At 38.2% G+C, this 24,372-nt stretch overlaps 1 protein-coding gene across 1 annotated transcript in view; it reads right to left on the bottom strand.

Annotated features, from left to right (window-relative positions):
* ME1 (malic enzyme 1) overlaps nt 1–24,372 on the bottom strand; it is a 170,809-nt gene that overhangs the window by 21,159 nt on the left and 125,278 nt on the right. The window contains exons 7-9 of the mRNA XM_027696332.1: nt 17,564–17,673; nt 9,105–9,202; nt 7,252–7,365 (exon numbers count right to left, since the gene is read on the bottom strand). Coding sequence (XP_027552133.1) covers nt 7,252–7,365; nt 9,105–9,202; nt 17,564–17,673 — 322 coding nt within the window. The remainder of the gene's footprint in view (nt 1–7,251; nt 7,366–9,104; nt 9,203–17,563; nt 17,674–24,372) is intronic.

Genomic DNA, 24,372 nt, shown 5'->3' with positions numbered 1-24,372 from the left:
ATCTCTACATGGCTTTCTATCTCTTTCATCACAAGTAAATCCATGGTCTAGAGGTTGTTATGAACCATCTGGTTCAACCAGCTCTAGGCAGGGACTGCAGACAGCGCTGGGAGATGAGGGACCTCCCCTGGGGAGTCCCACAAAGTCACGATAGGGAAGGGACAGGAGAGGCAAAGAGAGTGGGCTGGGAGGGGACAGGTCAGGCTGCCCCCCTAGCCAGAACCACAGGACAGCATCAAGTATGAGGAGCCACAAAATGTAAAACAAAGAAGGTGGAGGTATGGATATGGACTCACTGGTCAGGGGTTAACTGAAGTCCAGTTCCTGCAGGTGACAAGCACTCCTGTGCCACCTCATTTAGGAACCAAAATAGCAGAGACATACAAGCCCTCCCAAATCCCTGTACCAAGGCTCTAATTATAAAGTGACAGTGCCTCCTCATCAGGCCCATCATCTAACACCTAAAGGTGAAGAGAACACATTAAAACCAGACCAGGCAACTTGGACATAGAACTAATAAACAGTTTGTTATCAAATGTGTGAAAAAACCCAGAACATTTTGAAGAAATAATGTCATAATGGTTGGCCATTTCAGACTAAGAATTTAGGTAAGAAATGTAATTCTGATGTTGACTTTAGAACACATTAGAAGATTAGGGCTGTTTAAGTCCTGTAAAATTTATAAAGTGCCCTTTTCATGTAAATAAGCATATATGGTTAATGGGTTAACAAGGTTAATAGGCAGGACAAAATTATAAAGACAATTATTTCAAAAAGATAAGATCTGAGAAGTGAAGCAAATCACAAATCCACAAAGCAACTGAAAATTGAGCCAAACAATCATTCATCTCAGTAACAGAGTACGAGCGAAAGAAATCATAAACCATCCAAATTAGGTGCCTATCTCATCAATACATCTAATGTACATAGTGTCAAAGAGTTACATGCTAACAAAGTTAATAGATTTTGATGGTGTCTCTTTTAGAGAATCAGCCCACCAATCATCCTTTTGCCTTGTTCTCACTTGTTTTCATACATTACTCACCAAGTATGAGTAATGTTCATGAGTTCAGAGACAAATTAATGTGTTTCCTTTTTGCAAAACTTATACTTCATATAGAATACGATAAAGGAAAGATGAAAGCACACACATTGATTCCCCAGACATCAGAATAACTGACGAAGCAAACAAGGATCGCTTCATTGGGATGTGACATGAGTAAAATAAAAGGCAGAAACTGCTTTGAGTGATTGTCATGCCTCAGAGATACCCAAGGCATTGCACCTTTGCTAAAACGTAAATAATTTTTTTTGGCTCAAAAGATCACAGCCAGTTGCAGTCAGCCATAAAAGAACTGATCAAGAACAGAAGTGTCAGAATAATGGACTGTTGATAGGAAGAAAGCTAGAAATAATTAAAAGTTAGCAGAACAAGGAGTTAAAACATTAGGTGGTATATAAAAGTCAACATTAAAACCATTATCAAATTAGTATCTAGAATGAAATAGAAACTTTTTTGAAGAGTGATTATTGACAAAATAATAAAAAAATCAGTAACAGTCTGGATGGGATTCAGTTCAATAATACAATATTTAGTTGTGAGCTCTAAAGACTCTTTCACTTGTTACATGAGGTCTGCTGACTCTTATGGAAGCAACCACACCTATATGGCACTGAAGTTCTGGTGTCAATCCCAAATGTACCTCTTCCATCATTTTCTAAGCAAAGATTTGAACTATGTATGTACCCAGCTTTGACCAAACCATAAACTTTAATCAAGGTCATATCCCCTGCCAGTTATTTGGTTGTGACGATCTTATCCAAATATGATTGCCAGGGATAATGAAATGGGGGAAGGAGGAGGGAAAATGAAATAATTTTATGGGGTTATCTAAAGGTTTACCTGGTTATCTCAATTTTAAATAATTAGGACCACAGAAACTGGTAAACTTTTGGGATCTATTTCAGTCCTCCTCTTAGAAAGATCAACATTCTGAGGCCTTCAACCATTAGACCTCAGTGGATGTTCTTGTGCTTGCCATACAGGGGATGAGATTACACATCTAACGGACATTTAAAATACAAATCACTTGACTAGATACAAGTATTACTGTGCTGAACTAGAAAGAATAGAGTACAAAACTGTCAAAAGCAACACTGCTCCATGTTGACGTACTCTTTAAAATTAAGGATAACATTCATGCCTATGCAAAGGAACTTCTTCTGTGCACTAGGGATTATGTGGCATACAAAAATCTAATGATGCCTTGCAAATTACAGACAAACATCACCACAAGAGAATTACATTTGGCAGCCCAGGAACATTCCCATCAGCATGTCCATCCTCAGCACAGGAGCAGCTATCCTTGGCAGAGGGCAGCAGGGTTTCTAGTGAGTCCTTTTAAATACTAAGAATGCCTTCTTATTTGCACCATATTCCCAGGAAGTTTCAAGAACCATCTTGCCTACTCTATTCTTGGTATTGCCTTAAAAAGAAGAAGAAGGAAAATAGAAGTCTTTGCAGCACATTACTGAAATGCTCAGACACTCATGAACATCATCCTAATACTGATAATCACATTCTGCCTCTTCTCGGCTAGTTGACACAAAAGAATTTACTGTCTTTGAAGTTCTTGGGTGAAGATTTGACACTAATATAGCTAAACATGACACTATGCCAGCTTTAAAGAAGACACAAAATGTGTTCATCACACATTTTGCAATTTGTGTGATTAACAGAAAAAAATATGGGAACACTGAGAATATGGGAATGGAAAGGAATGTGGAAGACATAACCCATCAATGTTTTTATATAGGTAAAAAATTATTAATCAATCAGAGAGAATGTGATCATGGGACAGAATTCAGAATAAAAGATGAGTCCCAACTGTTTATATATAATCTTCTGTATTGGGTCTGGCTGAGATGGACTTCATTTCCCCACAGCCACCCTCACAGTGCTGTGCTTTGCACTGGTAGCTAGAAAGAGGTTGATAACACACCGGTGTTTTGGCTACTGCTGAGCAGCGCTGGCACAGCACCAGTGCTGTCTCACCAACATTCACCCCCCTATTGCTTGCTGATAGGAAGCAGAGAATAAGCCTTTTTTCTCTGCACTTGTGAGCACACAAACTTGCACTTTTGCTTCAGTAAACTGCTTGATCTCAACCTTCAAGTCATTTTCCAACTCATTTTTTCTCCACTGTCCAGCTGGGAGAGGGAGCAATAGAATGACTTGATGGGCACCTGGCATCCAGCCAAGGTCAACCCTCCAGTCTTTTATTGTCACCCACTGTGGGGCTCAATCCCATGACCCTGAGATTAAGAGTTTCATGCTCTAACGACTGAGCTGTCTGGGCTCCAGCATAGGCTCCTTCATCCACAGGTCCCTGCCAGGAGCCTACTCCAGCACAGTTTCCCACGAGTTCCCAGCCCTCTTTCAGACATCCACCTGCTCCAGTGTGGATCTCCTCCACAGGCTGCAGATGGACCTCTGCATCCCTGTGGTCCTCCATGGGCTGCAGGAGAACAGCCTTCTTCACCATGGTCTTCTTCACAAGCTGCAGGGGAATCTCAGCTCTGGTGCCTGGAGCACCTCCTGTCCCTCCTTCTTCACTGACCTCGGTGTCTGCAGAGCTGTTTCTCTCAGATGTTCTCACACCACTCTTCTCTGGCCACAATTTCATCTGTGCAATAACTTTTTTCTTTCTTTCTTAAATATGTTATCACAGAGGCATTACTATCATTCCTGGTTGGCTTGGCCTGGGCCAGCAGCAAGTCCGTCCTGGAGCCGGCTGGCATTGGTTCTACCAGACACGAGGGAAGCTTCTGGCAGCTTCTCACAGAAGCCACCCCTGTAGCCCCCCCACCCTTCTCCCGCCACCAAAACCTGATACATCTTCAAGTACACAACAGTGCAAAAGCAACTTCAAAGGTATCTTTTAATTAAAGATTAAAATTTCCATTTGAATGCACTGGGATACTTAAGACAGTAAGTTTCAAAAAGTCACATAGTTTACGTGTGGCAAAATTCTAATGATATTATTATCTGCAAACCTTCCTTACTCACCTTTGCAAAACAATTAATTTCAACTGGTGAAAGCATTCTAAATAAATTTGAAAAGACCAAACAACAACCCCAAACGAATACCAGCAACACTATAAGGTCTCTAGAATGCAGTATAGAACACAACTATAGGCAGCATAACAAACACAGCCTTCATCACCAGCTCTTTCACCACAACATAGCAGAAAAGTTGGTCATCAGACTTGGTTTAATGAAAACAGATGGTTCCCATGGAGGGGGAGGTGGGAATAAAATTAACAGGAAAATGAAAACACAGCTGTACTTGAATTAAAATTAAAAAGCCACAAAGGACAAATTCAGCAACAAAAGCCTGATAAGTGACTTCGTGGCAGCTTTTGAGGGTGGGGTAAGAAGAAAAAGGTGGAAACTGCAGTTAGGTCAACAAAAGTTCCAAGGTTATTTTTCTTTGGTTAGAAATGGTTGAAATACTACAGAAACCAGATGAAAGGAGAAACAACGTTTAAATCTATAATCACACATCGCAAAATTAATGATCAAAGGACAGCATAGAATATAAATGATGTAAAAATTAGTTTTGTTAGACAAAGTAATTGCTAAGTCTTAAGAGATTCTCCTATTTCTCACACTGCTAAAGCAACAGATCAGAACATTTCTAGGACTGAAAAAGTCTCACTGCTTCAAGTAAAATTCTTTTGATTAAGCAAGTTTTTGTAAAGCAAAGTTGAAGAGACTCTTCATTGAACAGATTTCTATTAATAAATGTCCTTAGTAGTGTGTCAGTTTAGTTTATGCAAAAGTTGGTTAAGTGGTGATCTATGTTATAGCTTGGCAATTCTTACCTTTGCAATAACGAAAAGGTTGTGTCCTTCCGATTGTACAGTTTTCTCATAAATTTTCCCCATTTTACTTCTCTTATTTCTAAGAATTTGGAAAATCTTACAAGCCTTTGCAGCACTTTTCTGCAATCAGCTAAAGCCCAAACAATTTCCTAAGTGGATTTAAATCACAGCATTCTCTCTCAGGCCAGAAAAAGGAACCAGGAATAGCTTAATTATTTACTTGCTGTACATATTATTTCCTGGCAGTTAAATCTCAAGCCTCAAGAGGCTTACATTGTATTTTCTTTCTTTTGGGGTAGGGCATTTTTCTTTTATTTTTCTTACTTTTCAGGGGAACATTTCTCTGCAGAAGAAGCCAAGAGAGGACTTGCAGCACCCTAGACCAAGAACGTGCTTCCTTGTGCCCAGCTCAGGCCTTGCACTGACAGATCTCCAGCTTCTAGACCCAGCAGGCTCTTCATAAACACAGTGCAGCAGTAAGCACCCACGCATTCTCAAGCCCCCCAGGATGGCTAGATGGGAAAATTAGTGCTCCCAGGTCTTCCAAGAACACAAGCAACGACCTGAAATGTGCACCGTTGGCTCCTGCTGCTTGCGTCAACATCTGGCCACAAATTCAGCCCTAATCTACCTCAGACAGCTGTTATGTCTGGCTATCACAAACAGTTCACAAATATACTCCGGGCAGAACATGAAATTCAGTGGACTGCTTTTTGGACAAAACCCAAATTAAAGTTCCACCAAGAAGAATAAGCGAGGAAAGGAACATCGAAGCTGTGTGAGACACTGATTAGTTTTGGCACTGCTTGAGAGCACAGAAACTAGAAGGAGGTGAGGAAAGAATGCAGTCACCGAGTCACTAAAAATTTAGAACCCATGAAAGGAATCAGTCGCTGCATACCAAAAGCAACAACCCAGCTTCTCAGCTGACTAGCAAATTAGCAATGAGAGGTGTAAAGAAGCAGGGAGAAGAAATGAGGGAGAGAGAAGAAAGGCTGGTTAACCACCTCGACTGGACAGACAGGCAGCTGAGACCTGTTTTGCTGCCTTAGGGCTGGGAAGTTCCTACACTGCCCCTGTCAGTTTGTTCCCTTAACAGTACCAGAAGGTGATTTTAGTTAAATTGCATTATTTTATAATCCCAGTCTCTATGGTGGAAGAAATGGTGCAACACATCACTCTTCTTAGACAATATCGAGGTTTCAACAGCCATAGACAATACACAAGCCTTCAGTCGTCTATGTTTGCGTGCAAAATCGCTTTAAGATTATTAGATGAAAACAAAAAGGATTAAAAACACTCACTAACATAAACAAACAAAAAGAAAAGCACCAACTGCCCCCCCCCAAAAAAAAAAACCCAAAACACCTGTGTCCTGGATAGTGGCATTCTTCTGTACCTGATCAGGCTACTTTTGTGCCTTCTGGCAAGGGGTGTCCAAGATGACCTTAGTAATACTCTCCCATCTCAGAGTCTATGATTCTACTATTTTCTCTTGAACGGCATGAGTGAAAGGTGCTGTGATGCTGTTCAATAAGCCAACAGATACTGACTGCATCCTCTTGATGCAAAGGAATGTGAACCACAAAAGATCTTTCATATCAGATAGCTAAAGAACACTGGGCAGGAGTGTGGTACCAACAAACATGACCACAAATACTGCAAACCAACCAGCAAGGTGAAAAAGCAAAGCCAACTGGCCTCTCATCCATTTCCTTTAAGTAGCTCACAAACTATTAAATGCATAACTACCTTTTAAAACATACCAGTTTCTTTATTCTGGCACATGGAATTCATACATTTCTTTATTTTGGCACATGGAAGGAATGAGGTAAGGGTGACTGATGAAGTCTCTCAGCAGCTTCAAATTCTGACCAGTGTTGATAGCACTGCAGACCACAACATCTGCAACATGAGCTATATCACTGTGCAGAGAAGCTATTTGTTGCAAGGTATCTCAGTTGTTGCAGAAGGATGACTTGCCTGCCATCCTAATAATGTATGTATATGTTTTTGTGCAAGACTGTGCTCAAAAATAGTAGTCACATTAACATGGGAAATATTAAATCCCAAAGTTGAACATTTCTTTCTTCACACATTTTTTAATGAACTGCTGAAAAATTCTCTTCATTATGTGCTCATCCCTAAGAGAAATAGAGCAGGAACTCCAAGCATAATAATCCCCCACCCTGAAGTAACATGAAAGTCTGTCATTAATGTAATAAACTTTAGAAAAGAAAAACAACTTGCTATGCCAAGAGAGATATATTGTTGCAGTTGCTTTCACAAAGAATATATTCTTGTCTTTATCTACAGAGTGCAAGTAATATCATGATATTTAAAGGAATGATAAAATCATATTACCTTTACTACTAATCCCTTTGAGTCAACCAACCATATCCTTTTGGTAGCTGCATCTTTGGAAACCCCTTCTTTTTCCATAGCCATAACAACAAGGTTTGCTATCCCTAGTGCAGCCTGAAGGAAAAAGAAGAAAAGTAGTATAAAAAACAAGAAATAAAAGAAATCCTCTGCTCACTTGTTTCCTTTACCCACTACTTTAGGTAAGTTTCTTAATTCCATTAAACAATAAAACTGAATAATGATTTTTTCATAAAATAAACCTAATGAACTGTTGCTACCGTTTGGTAATTAGAAACCATAATGTAGAAAAATAGCATAGATAAATCTTATATCATATAGATAAATCATGGTACAGATAAATCCTCAGATGGCACTTAGAGTGTGGAGAGTGCAATAAATGTTTAAACTAGAAAATGCTAGAACTAACATTTATTCCACATAATAATACTTACAGCCTTGGAAGTGTTCAAGGCCATGTTGGATGGGGTTCTAAGCAACCTGGTCTTGTGAAAGGTTCCCTGCCTGTTGCAGTAGAACTGGAACTAGATGATCTTTAAGGTCCCTTCCAACCCAAACCATTCTATAATCCTATGATATTAATCTCAGAATGCATTAAGTATTTTTTCTTCTTTGAAATTTTTGTAATTTAAACCAAAGGAAATCACAGTCTGCATGCCAGAAAGTAAAAGCCAGTTCTAAAAGATTTTTTTCTTTTATCTTTTTTTAAAATGTCCATCAGAAGGGTAAGTCTCCTTTTACCTACCATTCATTTATTTTTTAACTCTAGATTTGGCTGTGCTCCCAGTGAAAGCAGGGAAGAGAAAAACTCACTTATCAATATTTTGCTGAAATGTGTGTAATTCTTACTGAATTTTATAATATTTCATCCAACAGATCAAATGTCATACAGGTACAGATTGAAAACCAGGCAACAAAGCGAGCCAAGAGACCACTCAGTATTTCTGATTACCGAATCACATACATATATAGAGTTGGTTCTGTTTCTTGTTCACTGAGAATCAAGTGAGATTACCCTTTTTTCATTAAGAAATAAGTAGTTTTATTAAAATGAGCTCCTGCAGGAGGGATGACATTTACCATTACCTCTTTGCAGTAACAGGTGCACTGACAATACTAATTAAAAAAAATAAACATTAGACCATGGATTCATCTCTCTGTTGAACATGGAACAAAACCAGGGGAAGGAACTCCAAAGAGATGGACAGTCTTGATGCAACAAGGCATTGACACGCCAGACATGGATACAAGTAGTTCTGAAAACTACAGACTTAACACCAAATATTTAATGAAATTAAAGAAGTCTCCATGGGGTTGAAGACTTCATGCAAGAGATGAAAAGCCACACTGTAGATAAGTACAACCTTCACTTGTGTGTCAGTGGCTTAGAAATTAATACTGAAAAATTAGTATAAAAAATGTGCATAAAATCTTCAGAAATGGATGATCTCGATATGCAGAATACTGAAAAACTGTATTCAATGACAAAAAAAATTCGAAGGGGCACTGCTTCCTCCTAAATAACACTGATTTATGTAAATATGTTTTCTTTACTTTCTCTGATGTATTTCCTCATCTTTCAAAAATGTTTTGTTTGCTTATATTGAGAGCAGTTCAATAACTTACAGCTGAAGACCCAAAACCAGAAGTTCTAAAAAAAGAACAGATCTCCAAAAAATGTCTTATGAAAAATACAAGGCTTGACAAGATGATCAGCACGTGTTAGTGATCGTTCTACCCATTTAATCGTCTTGTTCAGTGGACACATATAACTTGATTAAATACTAAAAAAAATCACCATAGCACAATTTTTCATGATGTATAATGATACATACCTCTCCAGCTCCCTGGAACAACACTGTGTGATCTGATAACCTGTTCTTGGTAATACGCAGAGCTGCAAGAAGACCTGCAACAGCAACAGATGCAGTTCCTGAAGGTAAAAAAAAAAAAAAAAGAATAAATTTGGTTATTCTGGACACAATTACAAAACATTACATTTTAAATAATTCCACAGCATCTTTTGGCTAAAAGATACAATTAGTGAGGTTAGTAACAAATAGTTGAGCAGAACAGGGGTTTGCTCTACTTTGTTCTTATGAAAGTTAAATTAAGTGGGAATATCTTCAGAATAACGTGAAATTAAATATGATCAATTAATTCTACTGGATGGGTATAATGGCTAGGGCATTTAAACTATTACAGAATACTCTATAATAGTATTAGGTTAGGACCTTTCTTAGAAGGGAAGGGTGTGAGAGCCCAGACAGGCGTATTTTGAAGGACTCCAGATACTGAAAATTAAGATACTGGTTTCATTCTTAAAATAGATACACTCCAAGTACAGTAAAATACAAGAATAAAATAAAACTTCATTTCTCATGGAGAGGTTGTCAGAGTGGATGAACAAATTGAACATTTACAGAGAAGCAAAGCTAGCTGAAGGAATAGGGCCACCTTATTTAAGACTCCAGTCCACTATGAAGGGGGTTTCAGCTTACCAGCATCTAAAACATTGGAGGTGCCTTTTAAATCTATCTCTGAGTTATGCTACACAGGGAAAAAGGCTAACATTTAGTTTTAATATAACATTTAGCCTGTGAAGGCCTTTCTTCTCCAGATCAGAACCACAAAGAACGAAATACCTGTTTGCCTTTGAATGGAAAAATTTTGGTCTTCATTGTGAGAAACAGCTATTAATAAATAGTAGGGCAATAAAGAGAACCTAAGGAAGGATCAAACCCAAACTTGTTCACAGTGGCAGGATCAATCATACCTCTGTGATTGCTGATGTCTTTCTCTAACTCGTCCCTAAAGTCTTCTTTTGAATGCTCTTATGATCTCCTCAGAAAGCTACTCGTGCTTAACTATACTTTTGGTCGAAAATTTCAAATGTAAATGTTTCTTTTCTGCTTCTTCTTGTTCTATTTTGGTCTCTTATCTACTACTGGAAAACCTTTTATTTTGTCTTTGCAACAAGTCATGTATTATATTTGAAGACTAATGCTGTCCCAACCTGCTTTTCTTATGTGGAACAATCCCAATTCTTTCACGCTTTCTAAAACAGCACTCATTTTTCTCCTTGGGCTGTTTCTTCTATTCCTTGAACTGCAGCACCCAAATCGATACACTACACTGCAGGTGAATTGCCAGCACTGCTGAGTCTAGCTGTCAGCTTCTGTCATGCTCAAGAAAGTTGTATTTAGTCATCAGGACCTCATATCTGGCTCTTCTGACCCAAAGCTTGAAGGTGACTTAAAAATGGTTCCTCTGAGGCATGTCTTTGGAACAACAACCATCAGGCTGAGACACTTCCACCCCACAGTCTCCAAGAGCCAGCTTGTTTCTTTCCCAGATGACATTAAGTCTTCCTCTGGCTAGGGCCAAATTGGCAAAGACCAAAAATGGCAAAATAGAGAAGTCAGAGCGTGCTCTCAGTTTCCCTTGGTACTCTACCAAACAATCACCATAACCAGCAAGAAAAAACCCCATCCTCTCGTTGGATGCAAAATTCTTTCTTCTATTTTATATTACACAGCTGGCCTTGTAGGGGAGAAGAAGGAGAGAGCCTACATAACATAGCTTATTCCTAAGTCTGATCTTCTGAAAAGGAAAGCTGAGTTGGAGCACTGTACAGTCCTGCTTCCAGCTCTTGAAGACAGAAGTTGTGATCACCTCAGAACCCTGTCCTCATCAGAGGACTTCTCAGAGAGCCATGAAAACTGCAGTTCAATCTGCTTTCTGGTGACATACCATAAATTTATAACAAATGGGAATGCTGGGATACCATCTTATCTTCATGGCTGATGTACTGTTGCTAAGTTTGTTAGCCAGAAAAAGGTACTGCAATTAAGTATTACCAGTTGGGATACTTTTACATTACTATACCATCCTCTGTTTTAAGGAAAAGTAAAAGATATATGAAACATAAATAAAATACTACATTGATTGTCAGTAATATTTTTCATTGATTATTTGCATGGGATGTGAGCTAGCATTACCTGTATGTTCATTATGAGGCTGATTCAGAACAAAGGTTATAATAGCAATATATAAAGGCTTAAATATGATATATCTCTCAAATCACGATTTGCACAGTACTGCTCTAAAAACAGTATTTAAAAGTAGTCCACACCAATTTTATTCAGCCTTTTGATTCTAAAAGGGATAAAGACCCAATTTATTAGATTACTGAACCCACTATCACTGCTCCTGGCAGTGGTTGTCATCACTCCTCGTCAGCAGCTTCCCTTATTCCTTCCTACTGAAAGGGGGGCACCATCAGCCTGAATAGTAGATCTGTTTAACCGGAACTGCTCTGACTAACAGCATGACCTCAAATTTCACCCTGAATACTGACTCAAGGTTTTGAAAAGAATCTAAATGCAATTCCCGTCCATCTGCCAAAGCCTAACCATTTCACACAGACATGATGAAGCAGAAACAGAATTTTGCTGCTTTTCTGACTGTCATCGCTATAGGAAGGAGAGAATTGACTTGGCCCTCTCCTACAGAGCACAGGTTAAATCCTTTGTGTGCAGAATAAGACAGACATTGTTCACAGATATGATTTTGAAAACCCCTTCTGTTTTCCACAAATTTCTGAATAGCCAAAACAAATTTAACAAAGGATATTTTTCTAAAGCAGTGTCAACTGCTGTGACAGCAAACATTTCATTATAGTTTTCTAGGAAGGTGAGTCCTGTAGAAATACAATAGATGTGAAATTTCAAGGTACAACATTCTATACCAAGTCTTTGTTTTTGGTGCAAGATTCTTTAGCCTTACTTATTAATGTAAGCTGTGCAACTGAGCATGAATATGTGAAGGGATATCCATGGCCTTTGGGGTTGGCACACTATAAATGCTTTGAAGCACAGAGTATTCTTTCAGCAGATACATAACTGAAGACAAAAAATGGGGGGGAAAGCCCCAAAAGATGAGGAATAAGAACTTCATTTATATTGGATGTAATTTAATTTAAATTAGCAAAAAATGGCTTATGGCTCTGAAGCATTTGTCCATTATTTAGTTTCAAAAAATAAAACTTGTAATCAAGTATTAGTAGTTCCTTTATGTAATTTTACCTACCTTGTCTTAAAAAGCTAGCAAACAAGAAGAGGGGAGAACTTTCTACAGCACATCCTAAAATCTGAGGTATTCATTCTGGACTAAAAGATTAGGAAGTGGTAAAAGTAAAATTCATATTTCTTAATACAAAGCATAACAGAAATCACATGTTAATACAGCCGGTCATCCAAACAGCACTTCATAGAGTGCTAGGGGGAAAAAAAAAATCCATTCTCATCTCCTAGATTTACTGGGAAAAAGGTGAGAGTAAAGATCCTATTAAAAAGGTATAATCTCAGTTGCTACCAAGGCAAATGCTACTGCTGTGGGTAGTTCAAAAGGACCCTTTTTTAAGAGATGGGAACTCCTTCTCCTTGCTATGAACTGGCTTCTCAAAGCTTTGTGTGCACATTGCCCTGCTCTGCAGCTGCAACAGTCAGGCAGTGCAAAGCAGGGAAAGGCTCTAGGGAAGGGGAATGTATCCTTTTTAAAACAGCAACCATTTGGCACCTTTGGAAAGGGATATAGAGTCCCAGCAGCACAGGGTGGCTGTGACTGGGAGGTCATTCGGTGCAACTCCTTGCTCAAGCTGATTGCAAATGGATTTATTTTTTAAACCCATAATGAGAAAACAATGAAACAGAGGAATACTTGTACATACACATATTTGTATACACACATGGAAACTTATACAAAAGCTACAGCGAGGTATTTACTTTAAAGCATACTGATTTCAATGTAAATTTACCACTGAGTAATGGAGAGGTGATATCCTGAATATACTAAAAGAAAAATACACTTTACGTAGCTCCACAGCATGTCTTAATAGGTTTTTTAAGAATTATTTTATTTTAAAAATCCCAATGTGCTTCACTTGTAAGCAAATTTCTCTTCATATTATGAAAGAAGTTTTCTACAGTTCGCACATCATATCAGAATTTGAGATATACAATATCAATATATGAGCTACTACATGTCATTCAAATTTGCATTTTTTAAATTCCTGGTCAGAGAATGAATTGGAAGCCCCACAACCACAACAACAAACGCAAAACCGTCTTTACAATGCTATTTCAAGAACTGGAATTTCCAGGTACCAAATGTATACTTTTTGATGTTAATATTAAAAAGAATAAAATCTTAAAAAGGAGAACTGTTGTGACAGAGAAATTCTGATCTCTGAGAATGGCACTGACTTAATGTTGAATTGGTCATAATGTAACTTCCAGGTATAATTTTCCTAATTATTCAAATGGTAGTCTGGTGATTTAGCATATATTTCAAATCAAACCATACATGTAAAATCAAACAATAATCATAAGTTATATGGGCTCTACATTTTTATTTTAGGTTTCTTTTTTTTCATAAAATGTTGATGCAATTAAACAGCACAGCTGTTAAAAACTAATGACATCTAAGGTCATGATGAATACCGAAATTAATTCCAATCCAGTGCAGTCTCTCCAAGTAAATATTTTTGTTGGCATAAAATACAGTCTCTGTGTCCATAATGGGGGGAAGCATTGTGGGACAGTGAAACACTTATTTCATGTAGATTGGCTTATACTGCAGAAGTTTGTCATTGTCAATTGAGACAATTTTAAAGTACAAGAGTGGGGAAAAAGATTAAAACAATTTAAATAATTGACCTGCATAGAGGCAGCAAGGCTAGAGAAGTTTATACCACTATTTGAAATGTACCCACATCAGCAATGACTACAAGCAGCTACCACATGATAAGCAGTGAGAGACCCACATAAAACAAATGCACCACTCTAAAGATGTGCAAACATGCCTTAAGCCACTGATTATACTAGAGTAGCAAAAACTCTTTCAAAAGACCCGCCAAAATCAAATAGGTGTGGAAAGGGAGCACTATGGCACCCTGCACTGCCCCAGCTGGATTTGTGGGGGGCAGGCAGGCATGGCCTAAGCCGATCCCACCTGTAAGCAGGACTTCAGACACTGCAGTCCTGGCCTTGTACCTAGGACTACTTCTTTAGCAGGTCTTAAGAGACTTCTCCTGCAGCAGGGAAGGGAATTGGATAGGTTCTCTTAGGGGATTTTCAAACCATGAATCCCCACTCTGCCTCATTCTAGGGTGATCAAGCAGAGAACATCTTCCACCTTGATAAACAGCTTTGTTTGACAACATAGGCCCCAGTTCTTCTGACATTGGTCCGTTCCCATGCAGGGGTTGGAGAGATAAAAAAGCCACATATCATATCTTCAAGAAAATTCCACCTTTTCCTTACGACTTCTCCTTCCTAAATGTATTGGAGATGAGCGAAACTAGCAACCTGATCTAATTCAGGAATTTCTAAATGTTGTGAAGTTTGACATTACATAATTAATTAATATTCCTACCATACAGGAAATCATGATCAAAACGCCCTCAATTCTGGAAAATGTTAGACAGAACCAGATAAAAGTATTTGTTTTAAATCCAAGGCTTTCACTGATTTTCTTTCCCAAAAATCAGTTTATGTATTTCATAGAGGAAAAGAAAAAAGCATCAAGCTGATTTGTGGTCAGAATAAAACCAGACAAGAATCCAAGGAAAAAAGTGAATATTTTCTCCCTAAGGAAACATTATTGCAATAGTGTTTGTAAAAGAGTATTTTGAAAATATAAATATGAAGAAATTTTCATAACTACAGAGGGAAGGTATTCACCACTCATCCAAAACCAAAGATGCTTTCTAGAATGCTAAAATATGATGAATTTTATTATTTCAATATAGTTTTGTAGCAGTTAGTCAGAATCCCGTTCACCCTTGTTCCCAATTCCTTGAGTACAGAGAGGGGATGTAGGAAAAGTTACAAAGCTTTTTTCCAAAGGAAATGATGTGACCTCACTGTAGCAGGGATGGAGACAAATCTCTTTCCAGAAGTTCTTAAATATATCTATAGGTGACCCTTAATGATCAGTCTCTAGTGGTTCCATAAGATCAGTGTTCTGGAGTGTTTTGGCAGACTTTTTCCAGATGTTCTGCAACGGTGTCACTTAGGGGCATGCTGACACCCTGTAAATACCTGTGAGCTAAGAGAAGGCAACTGCATTTGTCCAAGTGAGTACCTGCAGATGGGTATGGAGCTTTCCATGTTTTCTTTGTCTTTTATAGTGTCTGTCAGAAGTCAGGATCATTTAATAGCTTGTTTAGATTTGAGATATTTAATGGTTCTCATTGCATCACTAAGATATGTAGGAATCCTTTCACTGGATATCCTATGGCAGTGAAAATCCTCCTGAAAAAAGCCTTTCTATAAAACATATTAAAGATTTCTTTTGATCTTAAAGTAGCTTTCCCTTGAAAAATACTAAAACTAGGAGAAACTTTGTTTACAATATCAAGTAAGCACTATCTTCAGAAGATGAAGGCAAATTAGATGCAGTGCTGTGTTTCTTTGCTTTTATTGGCCTGACACTACTTGTCAGCTTTAGTGCTCTAGGGGTAGAGAATACAACTGAAATAGAGAGAAAGCCACTCTTTCAAGTAGCGTGGAAAAAATAATGCCATTTAGAATCTGAAAATCTCTAAGGACTGCTAAAAACTTAGCACCACCCATCCTCATTTAAATTGTGAAGTGAAAGATCCTTAGGGTTTATAAAACTGGAATAGAAAGAGAGAGAAAAGATCACTGGATCTATATTTGGGCTGTTATTCTACTTCCATGTTATAGGGGAAGATGACATCCTATGAAAATAAAAAGTTACTGAAGGTGATTACACAGCTGTGACACCTCCTTCCAAGGTGCACAAGAGAGAATGTAGTAGTTTGAAAATACAAATAAAGACACAAAAGACTTTGTCAGCTACGTTTACCCATAGTTGGTACACTTCTGCTGAAAAGCTTCCCTTCTATTTCTTTGAACCACATTCTAGTTGAGTGTCTCTCTGATTTGGGCTAAGAACCTTTGTCCTGCAAGGAAAGAGAATTCCCTGTAGGAGCTGAGGCTCTAAACAACCAGGGAAACTTCCAGATGCTGTTTGGTGTGCTGTATTGGACTGCTGTAACCATGGCTACACTCAGATCCTGCAGGGTAGAGAAGCATCATGCTTCTTACAAAGGGAAATGACATTTTATAATTAGTTTATTTCCCATCTGGGAGGTTGTCCATCATAATCTGTTTCAGATGCAAAGTGAAACTCAGTCAGGCTTGTAACAGAAGCATAGTTCATGCGGCTAGCCAAATCCCTAACACCAGAAAGACAAGGGCTATCTGAATCCACTGCCATGCATTGAGTCCCTGAAATAAGACCTAGACCCCAAGCATGACTCAAAATAACGACCTCTGGCATACTCAAGCTCCTTATGGTTGGCTTAAAGTGTCACTGAAAACTGTGAGAAATGAAGACAACAAAACTCCCATTTTTGATCCTATCACTGCTGAGGACCTCTATCTACCCAAGGGAACAGGGGTAAGAGGCAAATGGGTGCCCAGGTCCCTCCTTGGGTACCTCTCTGCAGCAGTTCTTCTGACTTCAGCCTCCTCGCAAGGGTGGGAGCCAGTGCACTTACTGCCCTAGAGAAAGTTATTTTCCAGTGCTCTTTTCCCAACTGGATATAAGGAAACCCAAGCAGTAGCATACACCACTTCAGCCCTGCTTGTCTGTCTTTCTGGGAGGGAAGGGACAAGATCCCTGTCTAGATTGAGCACTGGGGAATCCCCCTCACTGACATTTCCCATCCTAGATATTTTCCCTTTGCCAGCTGTATGAATGATTCAGATGGGAAAACAGAGTCATTTCCCTCTAAAACTGAATGAGACTGTGAGGAAAATTACATGAATATTTAACTGAGTTGTCAGTTTAAGAACTGAAATACAGTCTGACATTTATCAAGCATGGAGGAACAATGGAGCAGTTGTCACTGCAGTGACAAAAAAACTGAGGGAAGTACAGTCCAGACTTGAGCTTTGACATTTGATCAAAATCCTAAAGTCCATAATTTATATGGTGAAAGCCATTCACATACCAAACTATTAAAAAAACCCACAAAGACTGAACATCTAAATAGAGCATGAGGTGTAAATGAGAAGGGAAAGGTTAAGAGCAAACACAGCTCACCAGAAACCCATGCTGAGGAAACCCAAGGCAAGATATGACCTGTACATCTACCAATAACACAATAAAGATGATAGATTTGTTTCCCTCTGGAAATTAAATCTTATTTTTCTGGCTTGCGAGCACATTCGTGAAAAGAAGAGAAAAAGTCTCTTACCTTGAATGTCATCATTGAAAGTGCAATACTTGTTACGGTACTTATGCAGGAGGCGGAATGCATTAGCATTAGCAAAATCCTCAAACTGAATGAGGCAGTTCATGCCGTATCTAGAAAGACAAAAAATTACACATTACATTAAAAAAAATTTATATTAAAAAGCTATTAACATTTGAAGTCGGATTTTGATTCATACATCTACTGATATGTTTGTTATATTTTGTATCTTTATGTTCATAGAGATTAACTAGAAGGCATAATTATGCTACTAGTTGTATTTACTCAGTTCTAAGTTATGAATAAAAGATCAGTGAAGAAAGTCTTCATCTCTCTGCAGATATCTCAACAGAAGTCTTCACTGAGAAATCAGCTAGTGAACAAAAAAAGTTGTTCCCAATAAAAAGGTAACACATTCAGAACATGGATTTTACATTATTGTCATTATGCAGGTCAGAACCATGTAATCACTCACAACATTTTGCTTGACCATTCTTACTATAAAAAAAGTCTTGATCAAAGCCATGGTTAATCTAGACAAACAATAAACGTGAGAACAATTTAAGGAAGTAAAGTGATAGCTGCAAATTTGAATCGAGTTACACTTGGCTAATATACATTAAAATTTTGGGTATATGCAAAAACAAGGCTCTCTGCATTTCTTACATCTGTTTCTTAAATAATATGCTAATAATCAATGTTATCATCCATTTTAATGTTTTCTTATCTTTGTAGCTAATGGAAAAATGCAAATTGGCACTTCCTACTTTGAAATCTCCATGTACTACATTTGGAAAATACAGCATGCGGTTGTATCAGCTGAGCAATGTCTATCATTTAGGTGATATGACTATGTAAGTCAGTTCAACAGCATGGGACAATTAACTTTTGATGAACCTCATGGTAACAGTCTCAATGCCAATTCACTAGTGTACAATTTCTAGTATAGGTTGTTGCCTATGATGACTTCAACAGGCACGAGGCATCTCAAATACATCTAAAAAATATAAAAGACAGGAACAAAGGAGTATATACATGGAAACATCCAAGGTCAGGTTGGACAGGGCTCTGAGCAACCTGATCTAGTTGAAGATATCCCTGCTCACAGCAAGGGATTGGACCAGATGGCCTTTAAGGGTCCATTCCAACACAAACCACTCTATAATTCTATTATTCTATACCTTTTTTTTTTTTTTTTAATAAAAAACCTGAAGACTCTTGGCACTAGACTTGTATGCCAATATCTAACAAGTAAACAATTGCCATGCTGTGCCAATAAGGTTACTCCTAAAATTAAAGTTAATAAGAAGTTAAAATAAATTAACATTACTACTATATATCATAGAGTCATAAAATCATAGAATGGTTCAGGTTAGAAGGGACCTTAAAGGTCACCAACTCCCCTGCCAGGGACACTTTTTGTCTAGACCAGCTTGTTCAGATCTTCATCCAACCTGGCCTTGAACTCTTCCAGAGATGGGGCATCCACAAATTCTCTGGGCAACTTATTCCAGTGCTTCGTCACTGTGGTAGTTTTAGTCTGGGCCTTCCTTGGTGACCAGTTTGTACCCCAGGAAGTGGTCAGATTACCCGGTATTCCCTATGATTTTTATGTGAGCCAGGAGTATAAGAAGAAAGGAGGAGAGGCCTTCGCTCTCTTTCCTTCCAGTGGCTCTGAGGGTGCGGGTTCCCTGCTGTTGGTTCTGCTGTGTGGGGGAGTGAGGCCTGGTAAGGTCTTGTCAACCTTGGGAGGCGGAGGTTGCCAGCGGTCGTTCCAGCGCGACTTTCTGTTGTCCCAAGGAGAGTAGTAAGATATTCTTTTGCTAATTCTTTAGTTTGCTAGATCCTGAGTTTCTGATCGTGTGTATATCTATTTTGGGGGGTTTTTCTGTTTTTTTTTTCCTTCCCCCTCTCCTTTCCCTTTTCCTTTTGAAATCGTACATATATTTCACTTGTATATAAATGTAATTTAAATGTAAATATGTTTTTATATATGGCTTTAGCTGCCTCTCATTTCAGTTCTCTTGGTTTTTTTTTTCTTTTCCCTTGGTTTTGCAGGGGAGCTCTTGCGGTGAGGTTTGGAGACTTGGCAGGGAGCCAGCTTCAAAACACCTCAGCCACCCTCACAGTAAAGAATTTTTTCCTAATTATCTAATCTGAAGCTACTCTCTTTCAGTTTGAAGCCATTCCCCCGTGTCCTGTCACTACATGCTTTTGTAAATATCCTCCAGTCCTTAGACATGTTTTTTAATAGTACCGTCTCTGGATTCCTTGCTTAGCATTCATATGTGGCATTTTTAAGTACTTTCTTAAAACAAAAGCAAAAAATCCCACAAAACCTCCAAAAACAATGAAGACATTTTCTACACAAAAACTATGTAAAGACTGAGTTCAAGTTCACAGACACCGACAACAGGAAAAAAACCAAATATAACTTGAATACTGTCAACATCATATGGGGGGAAAAAAAAGCAAAACATGAAAAGGTTAAAATACAGTGTTAACACTAAAACTGTTTGCACAAGTTTAGATCTGGAAATATCACACAAACGTTATCCCACTTTGGAATAATATTACAAGAAAAGATATTTTTAAAAAAGGTATTTCAAACTTAAATAAATCAAATGGCAATTTGCAAAGACTAAGGAATCATTTGATTAAAACTTAAAAAATTATTATATTAAGGTGTGGCTATGAAATTACTACCTCTAGTGTCTAACAGGACAAGATTGCAAAAGCACACATCCTGATAGATTTAAAGGAGGTTTTCCTTATTTGCTAACAGTGCAAGTCCATGAGAGACAGTCAAGCAGTTCATGCTTCATCCAAAAAAGCAATATATATATATGTCCTGGGAAGCTCAGTATAAATAATAATATACAGAGCAGTTCAGTATAAATATATTAAGTTTTTCTTTAAACCATATATGTGTTTGGCAACCACAATAAGCAAAGCCATCGGTACTAAAAAAAAAGGACAAAAATTCCTGTGACTATATTAATTTCCATGGAAATCACATATTTACAGCCATATTACAATTAGCCAAATCTACGAGGATTTCACTGGCAGGAATGGTAATCCCTGCTGAAAATAAATACATTTTCAGGTTTTATGGAAAAACCTGGACTTCTTCAGCAGCGTAATGACAGGCAACTCTTTAAAAGAGAATTTGGCAAGTCGGTAATTCAGTACTGTAAATCATATCTGGGTTCAAATGAGAAACTAGAGCTGCTTTCAATAATTAATTTAAATTTCTAACCTGATTCAGTTTCTGCAATGAATTTCTGTGATTCCATAAGGGTCCAGGAGCTGACAGTTGCATAATAACATGGAACTAATGAGATTAACACTCTGGAATTCTGGAGCTTGGTTATATGTGTTTCTTGGATGTCATTAGGCCAGTCTGTTTCTTTATTTTAACATACATAATATTCAATTTTCTCATCTGCAGTTGATTTTTCTCTATTTTCTTATCCATTACCTTTGTAGACACAGACCAAAACTTCCTGTGAGTTATATTAAATAAGCATCCCTGTAGAAAACACTCATCCTATACTGGGCACACTGTCCATACTAACTCTCTGAGCCAGATATCATAGTTGTTTAATTAAAATAGAAAAAAACAAGCAGTCTAACTCTGGACCTCTGAGATTTTGGTATCATAGCAGAAAAATTTCTAAGCAGCATTCTTATTCACTGCAAGTGTAGTACATGACATCCAGGTAAAAAATTGACACTTCAGTACTTCCCATACTGTAGCAGTACCTCATAAGACTTGTGAACTTTGAGGTCTATGTTCTTGAAAAAGTCTCATCAAATCCAGTCGGTGGGACCCATGAAAAAATGACAGTGTTTCTCTGCTTGGAGTATTCCCATTCACAAAATCACTAACAGATGAGACATAGAGATGAGGTAATACAAAATAGATAATATCTGGCATTCCAGAAAACCCCCTTGCAATAAGGAATTAGCTACAAAGTTGCCACACAGTTCTAGAAGCAACAACCACACCGTAACAGCCACCAATTCTTCCACATCTTATCGTCACAATCACTTCGAGCAAAAATTGAGCCAAAACCTAAGACAACGTTCACAGCCAACAGCTGAGATCCACTTTCCTTCAATAATTACTCTGCAACATCCTTCCAACACTTTCACACTCTTGAGGGACAGTTTTAGCTTGAGGTTTCTCTGCTATAAAGGGAAATTGTTCGAATTAACCCTCACAAAAGCAGAACATGTCCTCTCTGTTTGCAACTCACGCTCTACTGTCATTCCAAATTTTCGGTTTGGAAGTGCACCTCTCCATATGTGGGTACAGTAGACAAATAACTGCTGGATGTGAAGGGAACCAAGCACTTTATTGTTTGCCCATGTGCAGTCATCAAATCCTGCTGCGCTTTTCAAACCACTCAAACTCAAGCAACTGTGGGCCATTACAGATCTGTAACTCGTATTATCTTTCAAACATTATGGAAAGAGAAAACAAGCCTACAGCTATCTTAAAATGTGACCATCTATCATCAGTACTTGATATAGATACAGATTGACTTCACTGAGTTTCCTCAGATGACTCAGAGTGACTGATCAGGCAGGTCCAGATGCAAGTAACAGACTTACTACCAACAAATTCATCAGATGTAAAACCATTGAATGGTTGTGGTTGACTGTTACAGTGAGTACGTCAAAAGCCAGCAACTTCAGGCAGAACAAGATTAGGAGGCAAAATTACAAGGAGTTGTCATGATAGAAAATGCTGTAAGAGGTACTTCTCCATATTTTAGAAGTAGTGGACTATTTAATATGAAAGTATGAAATCAGGGTGCTAACCTGTATAGTGCTTATCTGTAGCTAAACTTGATCATCATATACCTTAGGACAATTTCATCCTTTTGAAATTTGAACGCACACATTTTTACAATGTAACTTAAAAACATTCTAATTTGAATGCATCACCAACAGTAGAATTCCAGGAGCAGACATTGTATTCGATTACAATGCTGCATATACAACATATCATGCAACACATCATGCCTTACTGCTTGCTCAAAACAGAGACAGCAGTTCTCCATCTATCACTACTTTTTACCTGGGGACACATAGGGGATTAATTGGGGAACCGGAGGAACACGTAACTAACATGCATTTTCGTACTGAAAGGTGGTACAACTAAACGGAAGAACGAACCTGTCCAGTAGGCACAAACTGTCCTAACCAGAACACCTGAAGAAATGATAGGATCTAGTCCTACACTACCAAAAGTAAATTACAAAAAAAAAAAAAGAAAATCTGTGAGACATTCCTCCTCAGTGTGTAACTATAACAAATGTCCTAATGAATTCTTAACTACTTTTGTGCTCTGAAAAACATTCCTCTGAAAGTAATAGCTTTGCATGAGTGAGCCCTGGCTAGGACTGCTGAATTTTTTGCAGGCAAGTGATTTGTAGCTGTGAATTCCTTTCTTCCACCTATTTAGGATTTGTCACAGCAGTAGCTGATTAAACAAACATAAATTGTCCCTAGAAAGTGATAATCCAGATCACTGTTCCGCCTTGTAAATCCTGTTTTGTCACCCACGCCTTTCTGTGTACTTGGATCTTAGATTCCAAGTCACACAGGCAGTCTGAATCAGGATCCAACTGGACAGACATTCAAAGCCATATTTCCCTTCTTTGTTATGAAGAGAAAATGTGGACAAAGAGATGGCAAGCATGCAACATCAGATTTGTCACCAAGTATGGGAAGCAAATGCTGGACAATGAACCGTCCTACTGAATAATGTGTGGTTGCCAGAAAACAATGGTTCCAATACTTCTACCAATTTACAACATATCTTTGTGACAGTCTTAGCTTAGTTTATCCCATTTATAAATAAATTCATATTCAGTTGTCTGTGACAACAATGTTAATCTTTCAAGTAATTCTACAGAGTATATCTTTATGTAACAGGCTGGAGAAAAATGTCCAAAGCTCTTTAATGATCCCAAACATACAGTACCAGCATTTTGGCAATCTAATGCTCTCAAGAGCCTCAAACAGGGAAAACCCTCAAGAATCTAGTGGGAGCTATAAAAGTTTGGGCATAATTTTGAATTCAAACCATATGATCAGCAAAATCCATGCTTACTTCAACAGCTAAGAATTTTTTCTGGAAATAAATTTAGATCATTTGTTCTTACTGCCAGCCGTTGTTTTGGAAACCTTCCTAAAGGAACAAGTGGTTGCTTTTTAGGTTTTTAGCTTTCAAAATCCTATTTGACTATTTTTTTGTTGTTGTTCATATGTGCCTGGAACTGAAAAAACCTTAAAAACCACCAGAAGTGGTTGCTGCCACCCATCCCTAAGAAGGAGCAAACCAAAATGATAGCAACATTGGTGCTCTCTCCCTTGCCTTGTGCGTCATGCAGCTGCTCTGCCAGCCAGAACTATTTAAAGCGCACCAGGATGATGTGGAAATCATCTCCTTTCTCCCTGCTCCAAATGCTGTAAGCTTGCTAATTACCACATATCCCACTGCTCAAAACAGATGTAAAGCACAAAGGCTGCTGCTACAAACTCTGCTTTGTGACAGGGCTTTCACGAATGCATGCCTTCCCACCTTCCCACCTCCACTCCTGACAGCTCTTAGGACCTGGATGCCTTCTCCTCCTGCTCTCTCCCAAGTTATCTTTAACTTCATTTCATAAAGCAACTAAACTGCTGCAATGAGGTCATGCATCCATCCTAGCACCTCTCCCACTACAATTTTACCCTGCAGGTTAAATTTAATACAATTTGAATGAGGGGGATAGAGTTTTCCACAATAATTGCTA

The sequence above is a fragment of the Neopelma chrysocephalum genome, unplaced genomic scaffold (genome assembly GCF_003984885.1).
Source record: "Neopelma chrysocephalum unplaced genomic scaffold, ASM398488v2 Primary Assembly neopelma1_23b, whole genome shotgun sequence".
Lineage (NCBI taxonomy): Eukaryota > Metazoa > Chordata > Aves > Passeriformes > Pipridae > Neopelma > Neopelma chrysocephalum.
The sequence above is the reverse complement of the archived record's forward strand: the minus strand, read 5'-3'. Positions and strand labels throughout refer to the sequence as shown.